At 44.4% G+C, this 14,341-nt stretch overlaps 1 protein-coding gene across 5 annotated transcripts in view; it reads left to right on the forward strand.

Annotated features, from left to right (window-relative positions):
* The window catches only part of ASPSCR1 (ASPSCR1 tether for SLC2A4, UBX domain containing), a 91,178-nt gene that overhangs the window by 68,571 nt on the left and 8,266 nt on the right, over nucleotides 1–14,341 (forward strand). For 3 of the 5 annotated variants that reach the window (XM_030533967.1, XM_030533968.1, XM_030533970.1), the window contains exon 13: nucleotides 9,992–10,171. The exons of the other annotated variants lie outside the window; for them this stretch is intronic. In XM_030533967.1, the coding sequence (XP_030389827.1) occupies nucleotides 9,992–10,171 (180 nt within the window). The remainder of the gene's footprint in view (nucleotides 1–9,991; nucleotides 10,172–14,341) is intronic. 5 annotated transcript variants of the gene reach the window in all.

A 14,341-nucleotide genomic window follows, 5' to 3' on the forward strand; every position in this document is an offset into this window, starting at 1 on the left:
CAGGGGGTTGGACTAGATGACCTCCTGAGGTCCCTTCCAACTGTGATATTCTGTGACCTGCTCCTCTGAAGCCACTTAATTTTACACACACTGCTTCAGCAGCCCAGGTTTTTAACTCCTGGAATTAAGTATCTGCCCAGTTCACTCCCAGTGCAGTATGTATCCACCTTTATTTTTAGCGGTGATAGCTGGGGAAGAAACATCAGGAAGTGGGACCATGGGTATGTAACTGTGCAGTTAACAGCTTCATGGAATTTTGTGCTATATGTGCTTAGTATGACATTTCCAAAAGCTCATAATCGTTGTTTTAAAACCTGTTTTATCCAAAACTTAGTAAATCCTGTCTGGCTTATCAGAGTCTATTTGTAAAATTAAGCTGGTGCTAAGGGAAGGTTGCTGGAATATTTTTACATTTAACTTGAAAACAATTGATGGGATTTTGTTCAAATATTTCCTAAATTCTTCTCAGGAAGATTCCATCCCCAAATGTGAATGTTTCGGGGAGTAGGGAGAGGATTGAAAACAAGATAGAATGGAAATGATTTCACAATCTGAACTGCAGAGGTTGAGACTGGTGACACTGCTATGATGAGATGGTGGTGGCAGAAGCTGAGGTATAGGGCTGAAAAGAGGAGTGAGAGTTTTTGGCAGATTGCCTGGAAGCAGGAGGAAGAATGCTTTGTTTGAAGGGGAGAGAAGTTGGTACAGGCTTGGAGTGGGAGAAGGCAAAGGGAAATGTAGGCCTGAGATGGTTGGAGGGATGAAAGCGCATACACTCAGACTGAGGCTTGAGAGCTACAAGTGGCTCTTTAATATCTCTCTTGCGGCTCTTTGCAGCATATGATATTAAAACACTGATTTAATTATTAACCAATCAGGATGCTTTTCCTATGCTGCTAACCAGTTGTAGTTGATAAGATAATACTGGGTCAGTCATTTTGCTGTGAGAATAATTTTGTGTGTGTGTGTGTGTGTGTGTGTGTGTGTAGAGACAATGTAAATGAAACAATGAATTCTCACTTGTGTCTCTCTTTTGGGTAATGTTGATCACTATTTTGGCTCCTGAATCACTGAGGTCTGAATATCACTGGATTAAAATGAGGTGGAGAGAAAGGGAAGGGTGAGGTGTGGGCAAGGGGGGGAGAGGAGAGGGCAGCAGGCTTGGGGTCTTCCTGTTTTTAAAGTTCTTTGAAGTGCTTTGGTGGCAGCAGACTCCTGTGTTCTTCCCTCTGTCCCCCCTACTGTTGGGAATGTGAGCTGGGGGAGGGGCACCTCGGCAGCATACACTAAAACAGCCTCCTATGAGAAGTGGGTTTGCAGAGTGGAGGGGTTGAATTTGATGCCAGTGGCCGTGTTGCCTGTGTTCCAGGCCTGGGGCCCTCAGCTCTAGCATCATGGTCTGATGGAGACAGGAAAAAGTCTGTATGTTTATAAAAACTTTTATTTAGAAGAAGCATCAAACGGGAAGGAGTGATTCCTGTTCATACTCTTCCAATTACCCGGACTGCCTGCTGGAGACCCCAGTATTCTATCTTACTAGGCTGGTGCCTTGTCCCAATTTAGGTTGGCTGATTCTGGGTGACACTTTGCTCCCCACTACTAGCATAAATCGTCCTTCATCTGTAATTTTTGCCTTGAATCAGCGGAGGCTCCATGTTGTAATGTCTTCTGCTTGGATAGACTTTCCCTGCCGCTAGAGATCTGAGTGCTTGGCAGGGGCTGAAGGGGGCTTTCTTCTCTGGAGAGAAATGGGTGCGGAAGCTGCTCTAGCTTTCATGTCCCTGGCAATTCTGTTATTGTTGGATGCCCTTTTTATGGGCTGCTGTTACTAATCAGGCTGCTTCACGTAAACGGTGCTCTCAGTAAAATTACACCAGCACAGAACAGGAGGAGAGGTTGTGTATTTGTTATTGGACCTGTCTGGGCACCAGTGCAGGGAGCAGTGTGGGGGAGGATTCACTCACTCCGTTCTCTGACTTGCTGGCATACTTCAGCATTGTTTGCCAAGTAGTGAAATCCTGAGTCTGGGAGCAGGTTTGTGCTGCTTGTGTCTGTTCCTGTGGAGATGGGGCTCAGAGAGGATGTTTCTGCACCCAGCCCCTCACTAAATGGGACTTACTGGGCTCCAGATGGAAGTTTCTGTGGGGCCTTTGCCTCTGCTTAGGCCTCTGCCTTCCTTAGGGAGGAGGCTTCCTGCCCCCAGGTCTACCCAGTATATGAGGTTTGGAGGGGAGGCCTCTATGCTGGAATCTGCTCCCATTCCCAGAACTGGATGTCAGGATACAGGGGTGGGAGGACAGGGCTGCTCCCTGGCAGGGCCGATGCTTCCACTCGGGTGGCAGGATTTGGGGGGTGGAATTTTGATGCCCTTGGCAGAAATTCAGCAGCAGGGGGTCCTTCCACTCCAGGTCTTCGGTGGAAATTCGGCGGCGGGTCCTTCACTCGCTCTGGGACCCGATGCTGAAGTGCCCCGAAGACGCGGAGCAGAAGGACCCCCGCCGCCAAATGCTCAGAGGAGGAGCGCTGCCGCATAGGGTGGCAAAAACCATGGTGCTGCTCCTGCTCCCTGGGTTGGTGGGCTTCTGGGTAGGATGGAGTAAGCAGCAGAGAGCCTCTGGCCTCCAGTACTGGAGAAATGGAGATCTGCACTTAAGGGACCTTGGAACACTTTACCCCAGCAGGGAGGCTGTGTTCTGGCATGAAGCACAGTGTGTGAGCTAACAGAAAGGCTGAGAATGTGGGACTTCTCCTCTCTCCCTCCAGTAACAGAAGCCAGAATGTGGGTAATGTTTGTTAGAAACAGCTGGGAGCCTAAGCCTGACTTGCCCCTAGTAGGCCAAAGGAACAGTTTCCTTGGTGGTTCCATGGTGGGGGAAGGCTGCCTTGCTTTGGTGAATAAAAATGTCCTTTATATTTGTCCCCCACCAAAATGTACAGCCCTTGTTCCCAGTGTTCTGTGTCCAGGCCACTAGTACCGGGCACTTAGAGTGCATTGTACCCAAGGGGGCTAGATGTGTGCATGTCCTTGTGACATTTCACTTAAGGGGATGTTCCTTATGTTTTAGAACCCAGCAAAAGTTTAAACCACATCTGAAAAAAACCCAAACAAACGTATCCTGCCCTATAGAATCTTCATGCCTGGTAATGCTGTATTTCTTCATTAACATTTAGGGACATTGGACTGGAAGGATCTTGCTAGATCATGGACTCCAGTCCCCCGCTGTCACAGGCAACCCTATCGTATAATCCTCTTCATAAGTGTAAAAAGCTCCGTTTTAAAAGTAGTTGGCTTGTTTTCTCCCCTTATTCCTACTGAGAGACTGTTCCAGAACCTACCTTCTCTGATACTAGAAACAGTCTTCTACTTTCCAGCCTAAATGTAATCATGGGCAGTTTATTTTCATTTGTTCTGGTCCCAGCATTGTCCTTAGCGTCAATAGCTCCTTGCCCTCCCTGGGGTTTACCCCCAACGTTTTTAGAGAGAGCAGTCGGATCCCCTTCACTCTGCTAGGCTGAACAAGCCAAGCTCCTTTAGTCTCCTCTGGTCAGCTCAGCTCTCCACTCCCCCGCTCATCCTAGCATCCCTTTTCTGCACTGCTCCAGTCTGAATTCAGCTTTCTGGAAATGAGGGGATCAGAATTGTACACGGTATTGCAGATTTAACTGTCATATTTTCAATCTCTATTATCTGTTCATTCTGTCTTACAAAAATCTCATCAGAGCAGCAGCGGCCAACATCTCAGAATAAACAGGGATTTTGCTTAGGACGTTTGCTAGGCTGCCTGTTCATTTCAGGAGTAACATGACTGTTAGCAGAAGCAAAGGTACTTGTTAGGGGGAGAGTGCATTGAGATCTGGTTATAGGGCTTTAATTTGAGTCTTCCCATCCTTAGGGACTACTTATATATAAATATGAGACCATCCATTCAGCTGCGATTAAGCTATTGTATAAATGCCAGTCTGTCGGCCTTTTGGGTTTTTTTGTAGTTGTTTTATTCTCCTTTCACTCCTGGGAATTAGACGTACGCTTCCCAATCAGGGTGCCTAAACTCTAGGGAGAGAGGAAATGGGACACAGTGATAGAACTTCAGGAGTAGAGGAGCAGGGACTGGTTTGATGCATGTTGGCTCATGTACAAACCAGCTTCAGATTTTTGTGTCTTTTCTCTTTCTAAAGCACCTTGTACCATAGTGTCTAAATTCTATAGGTGGATTATAGAAAATGGGATGAGGATGCAGAAGAGCAGCCAGTCCTCCAAATGCCCTTTTGGTTCAGTTTCTTCAGCTTCTGTTCTTTGAGAAATGCACTGCTACAGAGGGGAGTCTGACAGTGTGACCTGAAAATGGTGAGGCTCTTCCTGATTAGCTTTCAGAGGGGTTTCTAGAGCTTTCTGTCAGCTGTAAAGAAGGCTTTGCCTCTGGCACCCTCTGGTTTGAACATGTGATATGCTGGATAAATACGTCTGTCTGTCTATCTGGTCCCCATTACTGCAGTATCTGAGCACTTCACACTTGTTAATATATTATCCTCACAACACCCCTGTGCAGCAGGGCTGTTATCCTCATTGTACAGATGGTGAACTGAAGAAAAGAGAGATTAAGGGACTAGCCCAAGGTCAGGCAGGAAGTCTGTTCCAGAGCAGAGACTTGAACCCTTATCCTGGACTAGCGCCCTAGTCACTGGACCATCTTCCCTCTACACCGAACTGCCTTGATGGGGCGATTTCTGAGATAGAGTGGGCCTATTCTATTGAGCGAGTTGTAAATCAGAGCCAGAACCTTGCAATGGATTTGGTATTGAATTGGGAGCTAGTGCAAGAGGTGGAATACAGTCTTATTGACACTTCTTTCACCCACCCAAGCTGATAAGGCTGTTGGAGTCACAATCATTTATTAAATTTGATAGCCACAGTAAAGGGGGAAACCGTTAAAGTGTGCAGTCAAAACCAGGCAAACAAATGTTGTCAACTCATTTGCCAAGAAGCCTGGTAGAAGGAATTGTTTCTGAAGTGAATGTCTTGAAGTGCGTGTGTGTGTGTGTGTGTTTACAGTATAGGAGCGCACAGACTGGCGACAGCATGGAGTTTTTGGAACCTATAAAGACTTCAAGGCATTGCTTTGATATTTTGTTATTGCTGTTTTTCCTGGCTGCATTATCCCCATGTCCCTTGAATTACTTCATAGCTTTCTCAAGGGCAGAACTGGATCATCTGCAGGGTTCTTTGCAGCAGCACTCAGCCAAGGGGTCCTTATAGCCCCAGCTGCTGGTTTGTGCTATTCTAGATTAGCTGAACTTCTCAAAGATGCTTTTACCGTTCTCTCCCTCCCTCCTCTGGCATGACTCAGGTTTTGGGCTTAACAGAGACTACAGCATTGATCTGTGAACTAATGCTGAGAAACAGTGAGCAGAAGGTACGAATCCCAGACTCTGTAAAAGCTGAGGCAGTGAAGGGAGCAGATAGCCATGGTCCCATCTTCAAAGGAATTGAAGGAACCCTCACACTTCCATGTAAATACTTATTTTTTCTAATCAGATCTTAGAATTCTCTGAGTGTTGGGAAAGGCTCCCACTGGCCATTACCCTGGGGAGGGACTCCAGAGTTGCTGTTTGTTCCTTTCTGTCCCTTCTGTTCTGGTTCCACTTCTTCATTAGTGTCATGTCCCCAGGCTGTGTGAAGCCGCCTCTGCTGTTGGGCTTGCAGTTCTGGCAAGAGTCTGAAAATAAGTTCAGAAGAAAACCTACCCCATTCAGGGTCAGCCCATCATAGAGGCATTTCCAATGGCTGGTCTGGTGAGGCAGACACTGGAAATCAGCCTTCTTAGTACAGCCTGGAACCTGGTGCACACCTTCATTGTTTGGGGTCTTAGCCCATTTCTTGTCTGTTCAGATAGGATTTTGGATAGTAAACTTACTTCTTACCTACCTCTTGTCCTGTTGGATGCTGCAAATCATACCCATAAATAAGGCTAAGATTTTGTCATGGTTATTTTTAGTAAAAGTCACAGACACGTCACTGGCAATAAACTAAAATTCATGGAAGCTGTGACCTGTCTGTTACTTTTGCTGATGCAGATCCATGGTTTCCCCCACCACTGTGGTGGCTGGGAGCTGTGGGATTCCTCCTCTGCCCATGACAGCTGGAAGCTGCAGGGTAGCCCCTTTCCATCCACAGCAGCTCCCAGGTGACCATATTTCCCGGCGATCAGCAGAGCGCCCCCTGCGGTATGCCGCCTCACGCACGTGCTTGGCATGCTGGGGCCTGGAGCTGCCCCTGGTCCCACATATCCCCTGGGGATGAAGCAGAGAATGTCACAGAGGTCTCTGGAAGTCACGGATTCCATGACCTCCTGACATAAACGTAGCCTTACCCATAAAGTTTTGTGCCTGCCTGTCTTTTACAATGATTCTGTGGAGCAGATGACAGCACCCAGAAGGTGGAATGAGCAAATAGGCATTGTGGGCAGCATTAAGGACTTCCTCAGACTAGATGGTTTAGCACAGAAATTCTGCTAAAAATTGTTTCTGTCCAGCGCTATGGTTAATTATTAGGGGCCATGTCCTTCTGACCTCCGTGGCGGGGGTCACTGAATGCTCCTTCTACAGGGATTCCCTTTGTTATCAGCCTTGTCAAGATAGCACATTCAAACCTTATCTGATAAAGTTTAGTGGGCCTCAAACCCCTCTGCCAGCTGATATTTGTCTCATGTATCATTTCAGTGGTTGCAGCCCTCCAGCTGGGAAACTTTATTCTTGGGTATTAAACAAGAAAGAGCTATTTAGGCAGAATGTCCCTTTGGCTGTGGCTCTGTTTATTTCCGTTCTGGAGATGCTCTTTGCTCTCTTGTGAGAGAAGCTTTTGATCCATTGGCTTCCCCAAGCTCTGGTTTCTGTGTTTGGGGGTGGGGTGGGGTGTGTTGTGCAGTATTTCATGCTGGTCGCTTTGGTTCCTGCATCTATATGGTGTCCCTTTGAAGCACTCATTTTCTTATTAATCTTTTAATATCAGACTACCATCAGACCTGTGGCACTCTAATTTCAGATCATATAATGGAAAGAATGCTTCTCATCCTAGCAGCTGCAAGTTTCCCCCTTAGACAGGAGTCTCTGACTGATCCTAGAGCTTCTGAATTCATTCAGTAAACCAGTGGTTCTCAAAACTTTTTTTTTTCCGCGGACCACTTGAAAATTGCTGAGTGTCTCGGTGGACCACTTAATGAGCTTTCCAAATGTTGTTTGTACTGTTAGTTAACTGTTGTAAAGCACTTTGGATAGAAGTGTTATATAAAAACCTAAATAAACAACATGTTTTTGTTCTACAGATAAAAGCACTCAACTCATTTTTTAATATCACCGAGCTGGGCTGGGAAGGAGGGGGTTCTCTTCCTGGCAGCCACAGCCCTGAATCTGGAGAAAGTAGTCTCCTTCTCTGGTGCCACAGTCCTGCATGTCCAAAATTTCCTCTATCCCCCCTTCTGATTAGGTGGGCAGCCCTTCATTCTCTCGTGTGCGGCCGCCCAGGTGCGCACAGTAGAAGGAACTATCTGCGGACCACCTGCATGGAGCTGGTCTGCAGACCACAGTTTGAGAACTTCTGCAGTAAACCTTATAACAATATAGTTATAATGGGGATATTTTTGCAGCATTCATTCATGTCAGCGTTGTGTGTGATGTGGGGAAAGAGGGTGGGGATGCACAGTAGAAGTACTGGATAGAGAACACTGCCTGAAATCCTCTGTGTGTTCCAAAGTACAAACTACTAAAATATGCAATAGAAACCAAGTAAAAAATGTGTCTTCATGGGTCATTGCTGCTGGTCTAACTGGGAAAAATCTAATTTAGGCATTTATACCATAATATGCAATGCCCCATAGACCCTGATGTGACTGGTTCCCCCCAGGGGTACCACCTGGAACTGGGATATCACTGAGCCCCCTGACCCATCAGCCTGGGCTCCCTCTCACACTGTACTGCTGAGACAAGTTGCAAAGCCTTCCAGCCTGCACTTTCACCAGCATAATACAGGTAGGGACACACCCAGCTGCAGTTACATGCAGGCTCTCTGACCAGCCCCTGCACAGGAAGGGTACAGTTAAGGCAACTCACAGCTCCCCAGGTGTGCACCCCCTCTGGAGTATAAACCCAGTACTGTCTTGCACTGCATAGGGAACTGTACAGCAGAATGTCATAACATTTGCCCTCTCCCTCAATGTGGAGAGGAATATGCAACAGCCTTTGCTGAGTTATGATTTCCACACACTTCACTCCAACTCACTTGTTTAGATCAAGCAAAAACAAGTTATTAACTACAAAAGAGAGATTTTAAGTGATAGCAAACAGATCAAAGCAGATTACCTAGCAAATAAACAAAAAAAAATGCAAACTAAGCTTAACATACTAAATAGATTGGGTATGAGTAGCAGATTCTCACCCTAAGAGATGATACAAGCAGGCTGCAGATTCTTAAGGCACAAGCCGCACTTGCTTTACAACTTGGAATCCCCAGGTGTTTCATTCATAGGCTAGAGATCCCTTTAGCCTGGGTCCAGCACTTCTCCCAGTTCAGTCTTTGTTCCTCGCATGTTTCCAGGAGTCTTCGTTTGGTGTTCTTCACTCCCCACTAGGGTGACTAGATGTCCTGATTTTATAGGGACAGTCCCAATTTTTGGGGTCTTATATAGGTTCCTATTACCCCCTCTCCCCCCGTCCTGATTATTCATACTTGCTGTCTGGTCACCCTACTCCCCATCCAAGATGTCAATCCCTGTCTTATATAGCTTTTGCATATGGCGGGAACCCTTTGTTTCAAAGCTTCGTTCCCAGACCAGTCTGTGGAAAAATACTGACATCCTAAAATGGAGTCTAGAGTCATGTGGTCTGATCACATGTTCTTGTAGAGTCACAGCAGCCATTACTTGGAGGCTGTCTATAGCCATCACAGGAAGGATCACTGGGTGGGAGATAAGCTGCTCCTAAGGCCTACTGTTTTCCCTAATAGCTCATTGCCCTGAATAGGCCCATCCAAACCAGCTGTCTTGACTGAAAGCATCTTGTCTAGTGGGCGTTACCCAGGTGTAACTACATTTGAAAAACAGTTACATAGTCAACATTCATAACTTTAGACACAAAAATGAGGCATGCATACAAATAGGATAATCATATTCAGCAAATCATAACTTTTCCAATGATACCTCACATAACTTATCTTACATAAAATACATTACAATTATGTCATAATCATATCATTGTGAAGAATATGGGGTGCAGTGTCATACCCGACTCTCCCTGTTCCAAGGCTTTCTGGATGTTGTGTCACCACACTCACCACCATGGCTTCTGAGTGCCTTCACATTTAAACATGTGAACTAGAACTTCAGATCACTAATCACTCAAAGTCAAAGGCCGCACTGTCAATAATGGGTGGATGCTTAGACTGATGGCCCAAAATGTGAAGCTTTCCTAGATGTAAGCTTAGGCATTGGATCACCTCCTCTGCCTGTGGAATGTAATTGTTTAGTCTTCTGTGGGCTGTAGTACTTTGGTTTAATTTTGGTTGTTGAGTTTATTGCGTGGGTGTCGGGTAGTGGCCAGTGATAGATTAGGTCAAACTAGAAGATCTGGTTGTCCTTTTTGGCTTTAAACTTTATGGAAAAAAGTAATGCTAAGAGACTTGATGATGTATCTTTTTTTAAGACACTTGTAAAGCTTAGAGAATGGACTGTTGGGAACAACCCTGCCCTCAGTGGGGGAATGTGAATACTATGGTGGCAGCTGTGGCACTGATTTCCTGGATGAACTATGAAGACTTGCTCATAATATAACTCCTTGCATTTAACTGATTGCAGGTTTCTAAAATCTTGTTTCAAATAGCTTTTGATTCTACTTGCTATGTAGCCTGGCCTGTGACTATAAGAGCTTTAATCTTTTCTGATCCATTGAGACTCTATTCCTATTAATATAACATAGAACTTAAAAGAGAATGTGATCTCAGCAGGTCTGGAGAATTCTTGTTCTCTTGAGGCATTACTCAGGAAAGAGCAGAGCGAAGCACTCATTGAAGGGAGCCAGTCATGGAGACAATGATTCAAGCATTGGAAACAACTGCTCCATCTTTTCAAATGAAAAAATGAGAGTTGACCCAAGAATGTTCACTGAAAACATTCGGCCCAGTGAGATAAGAGAGTGAACCTCAAGTATTGACACTGTTGATTGGTGCACTTAGCAGTGTGAGAGACCTGCTGACAAGTTCTGTGACTTTGGAATAGTATGATTTCCTGCACCTTCCTAGACTGAGCAAATACTAAAACCACCACATCTTTATGCTAAAACATTCTATGGCCAGTGTCAAAGTACCTTGATTTTTCCTGTGGTTAAATCTGAGCCTGACTTAAAGACTATTACACAACTGAAAGAGCATGGTCCCTGCCAATGGAATGTGCCCTGCCTGTGGCTGACTGGAGTATTCGTGTGCTAGTGAGATGCCTTCTTCTAACCCAAGAATCATACTCAACCTTGAGGGTTCAAATTAAATTGGTCTGATATCTGAGAACTGTGTAGGACGCGATGTAAAGGGTTACATCAGTGACCTAATATTGTTCCTAGATTGAAGGGAAAGGGATATATTAGGGCTAAGAATTGGGAGGGAAATCTGTAATGGTTGAGCCATAGGAAGGAAAAAGATGTGTGGGGTAAAATAACCATGGGGAGGAGGCTACATTTTTTTGCACGTGTGAACTGCTATCGAGTTCCTTTTTCTCTTCCAATAAAAAGGGTTTGGACTGATGTTTTGCCAGTGGTGGGAAGTGGTTGCAGAGGTGGAGCCTGAAATCTAGAGCTGGGGTTATTTATCAGCTTGTGAGTAAATAGGGTAGTGGTTCCTACTGGGGCGTGCTCTGACTCTGTGTGTTTGTGTGGTTGAGTGTGTCTGTCTATTTCTCCCTCTCTCTTTGTGCTTCACTCACAGGCCCTGCCATGAATTTTCTCTGACCCCTTGGGGCCATTCCCACATGCTGCTTTGATGTGTGTGCCCAGAGCTTGAATGACAAGGAGGTTGTAGTGGTGGCAACGGGAAACGAAGAGAAAAGGGCAGGGCTTTGAACTAAAAGGGCTTTGAGCTCTGAGATGTTGTGCTTAGTTATCTCCTTCAGAATGTTAATTATTCACCACGATAATTGGGCGGGAGGGGAAAAAAAGAGAGGGGAGGTTATTAAAAAATTCCAACACTAACACGCTACAAAAACCTCATTTTCCAAGTCACAGCTGCCATGAAAAGGATGTTGTGTGTGAGGAGGGGCCGGACGGGGGACTCCTTTCTAAGCCACCCCTTCCAAATAGTGGGATCCCTTCAGACGAATGCAGCGGAAACATCAAAGCTCTCACAAGAGTTTTCTCTGGGGTTTCTTAACCAGGTCTGGTACTCCTTTTTAATTACAACATTTATGGAGAGCTGCCTTTGTGACTGGAGCAGGCAAGCTTCGGTCTTGCTGATTGGCAAAGGAAATGTTAAAAGGTCTAATAAATAATGTTTCCTGCTGCTAAAATGTCAATTTGAGGATGTACAAATTCCTGGCTGCTAGGAGGGAGCTCAGACTTAGTGGATGGGTCTCTCTCTTACCTGGATGTTACATGCTGGCACCAGTACCATCACTGTGTGCTCATGTTTCCCCGTCCAGAGGGCTGTAAGGTTACATTCTCATTTCAAGTTTGTGGACAGGAAAATAGGTGATGCAGTTTCATTTTCCTAGAAGTTAATAATTTTATTTAATATTTATACTAAGTAGCATTCAGATGTGCCAGACAGGAGCGAGGGCCTTTTGTACTCCTTGCTATACATGCATAGGAATACAGGAATTTCCACACTGGATTAGACCCCTCGTCCATCTAGCCTACATCTCATCTCTGATAATGGCCAGCATTTGAGGCTTCAAAGGAAGGTTCAAGAAATCCCACAGGAGGTAGATGTGGGATAATCTACCCTGCTCACTTCTCTTTCCAGATCATACTAAATATTTAAATACTACAGTCCTAGTACAGACCCTTCAGGCTCCTGCTGTTCACCTTTTGCCATGATGGAAACTGACCATTTAATCCTACTCTGTTTCCCATTTTAGCCAGTTTTGATCCAGGACGATACCTTGCCTCTCACTCTGCAACAACTTGGTTTCTTTATTGGCCTTTTATGATGGACTTTGTCAAAGGTCTTTTGAAAGTTTGACTAAATTATGTCAATCAGTTCTCCTTCATTCACAGCAAAGAATTCTAACAGATTAGTAAAACAGGATTTTCTTTTGAAGAATTCATGCTTGTTAGACCATATCATGTGATCTTCCAGGTGTTTTATGTTTCTATTTGTAATGAGCATTTTGACCAATTTGCCAGAAACAGAAGTAAGTCTTCACTGGTCTGTAATTCCCCAGATAACCCCAGAGCCTTTTTTAAAAAGAGGTATAATATTGCAATAGTAGCTATATTTAATGGACCAGTTAATATTTTTGAACTTGAAAACTTCCTCGAGAACTTCTGGATGGACCACCTGTGCCTGGTGATTCATTGCTTTTTAATTTGTTTTCTCCAGCACCTATTCTTCTGTCATCTCAACTTTGAGAGCACTTCATGTATATTACCAGGAAAAAATCAGGGGTAGGATAAGTACTTCCTCAATATCCTTTGTGGTGAAGACTGACGCAAATAAATAATTTTGCTTCTCAGCCAGTGTCTTTATTTTTCTTAATTGCTCTCTCTCATCCTTGGTGATCCACCAGACCCATTATTCTTTTGGAAGTTTCCTGCTTCTGATATACTTCATGTGATTTCTTGATGCTTATTTTTGTTCCTTTAGCTGTTTGCTCATCTAATTCAAGTCTAGTCCTTCAAATTTACTTCTCACACATCCCTGTTATTGGCTTCACTAAAGATTAGTTTTCCAAATTCTGAAGGATCACTGTTTGGCTTGAATAACCTCTTACTATTTACGAGACTGACTGATTGTCTTGCCTTCCTGCTTCCCTTTTTGTTCAGTGGCATGTATGCCTTCTGAGACTCCGTTTTTTTCTTAAGTGACATCCATGCCAAATTTAATGATTTTTACTTCCTTTGCTTTTATGTTTAGGGCCTTTTTGATCAATGCTATGATTTTATTGAGATCTTCCTTTCTGAAATTGTGTCATTGTTTTAGTTTTTGGTACCTTATCTCTCCCCTTCTCCCCCCCCCCCCCCAATGTTGAATGTAATTATATCATGGTCACTGTTAGTGAGAGCCTCACCCTCTGTTACTAATTGAACCAGATGCTGCATGTTACTTAGGCCTAGGCCTAAGTTGAGAATAGCTTTTCTTCTTGTGTGCTTTAGAACTAGCTGTTCCAAGCAGCTTTACTTTGAGATGTAGAGAAATTGCTTCTCTACAGTTTGTCCTACTGTGACATTTGACCAGGTAATTGAACATACAGTAAATATAATTCTTGCCCCAAAGAGTTTGCTGTATAATGCTTAACTTATGTCATGTCATTTAAAGACAGTGGAAGGAGGGGAGGAGGAAGACAAAGTTGAAGACATTATCTGAATGTATACTTTGCAGGGGATACAGGTTTTTGTTTTTTTTTAAATAAATGAAGAGGCGATGAGTAAATTATTAACAGGTCAGTCATTAATGAAATTCTGTATGGTGCAGAGAAAGTGAATAGGGAAGTGTTTTCCCTTCACAATACACACAAACCAGGGGTCACTCAATGAAATTAATAGGTGGCAGGTTTAAAACAAACAAAAGGAAATTCTTCACACAACGCACAGTTAGCCTGTGGAACTCATTGCCAAGGGATGCTGTGAAGGTCAGAAGTATAACTGGATTAAAGAATTATGTAAATTCATGGAGGATAGGTCTATCAATGGCTATTAGCCAAGATGATCAGGGACGCAACCCTATGCTGTGCGTGTCCCAAGACATTTGACTGCCAGAAGCTGGGACTGAACAATAGAGGATGGATCACTCGATAAGTGCCCTGTTCTGTTCATTCCCTCTGAAGCATCTGGCATTGGCCACTATCAGAAGACAGGATACTGGGCTAGATGAACCTTTGGTCTGACCCCGTCTGGCCGTTATACTAATCCTTGATCTCTAGCACCTTACAGCTGAGGATCGCAAAGAGCTTTATACACACTAATAACTGTCTCTGCTCCTTAGGTGGTGTTACAATAATTTCCACTTTAAAGATGGGGAAACTGAGGTACAAATAGCTGTGAGTCACAGCTAGGGCTAGAACCCATGGCTCAGTCTTGTGCTGTAATCACCAGACAATGTTTCCACTTCTCTCTTCTGCAGAGTCTTTTGCCTGAGGATGGATGTTGGCTT

The sequence above is a fragment of the Gopherus evgoodei genome, chromosome 15, assembly GCF_007399415.2.
Source record: "Gopherus evgoodei ecotype Sinaloan lineage chromosome 15, rGopEvg1_v1.p, whole genome shotgun sequence".
Classification (NCBI taxonomy): domain Eukaryota; kingdom Metazoa; phylum Chordata; order Testudines; family Testudinidae; genus Gopherus; species Gopherus evgoodei.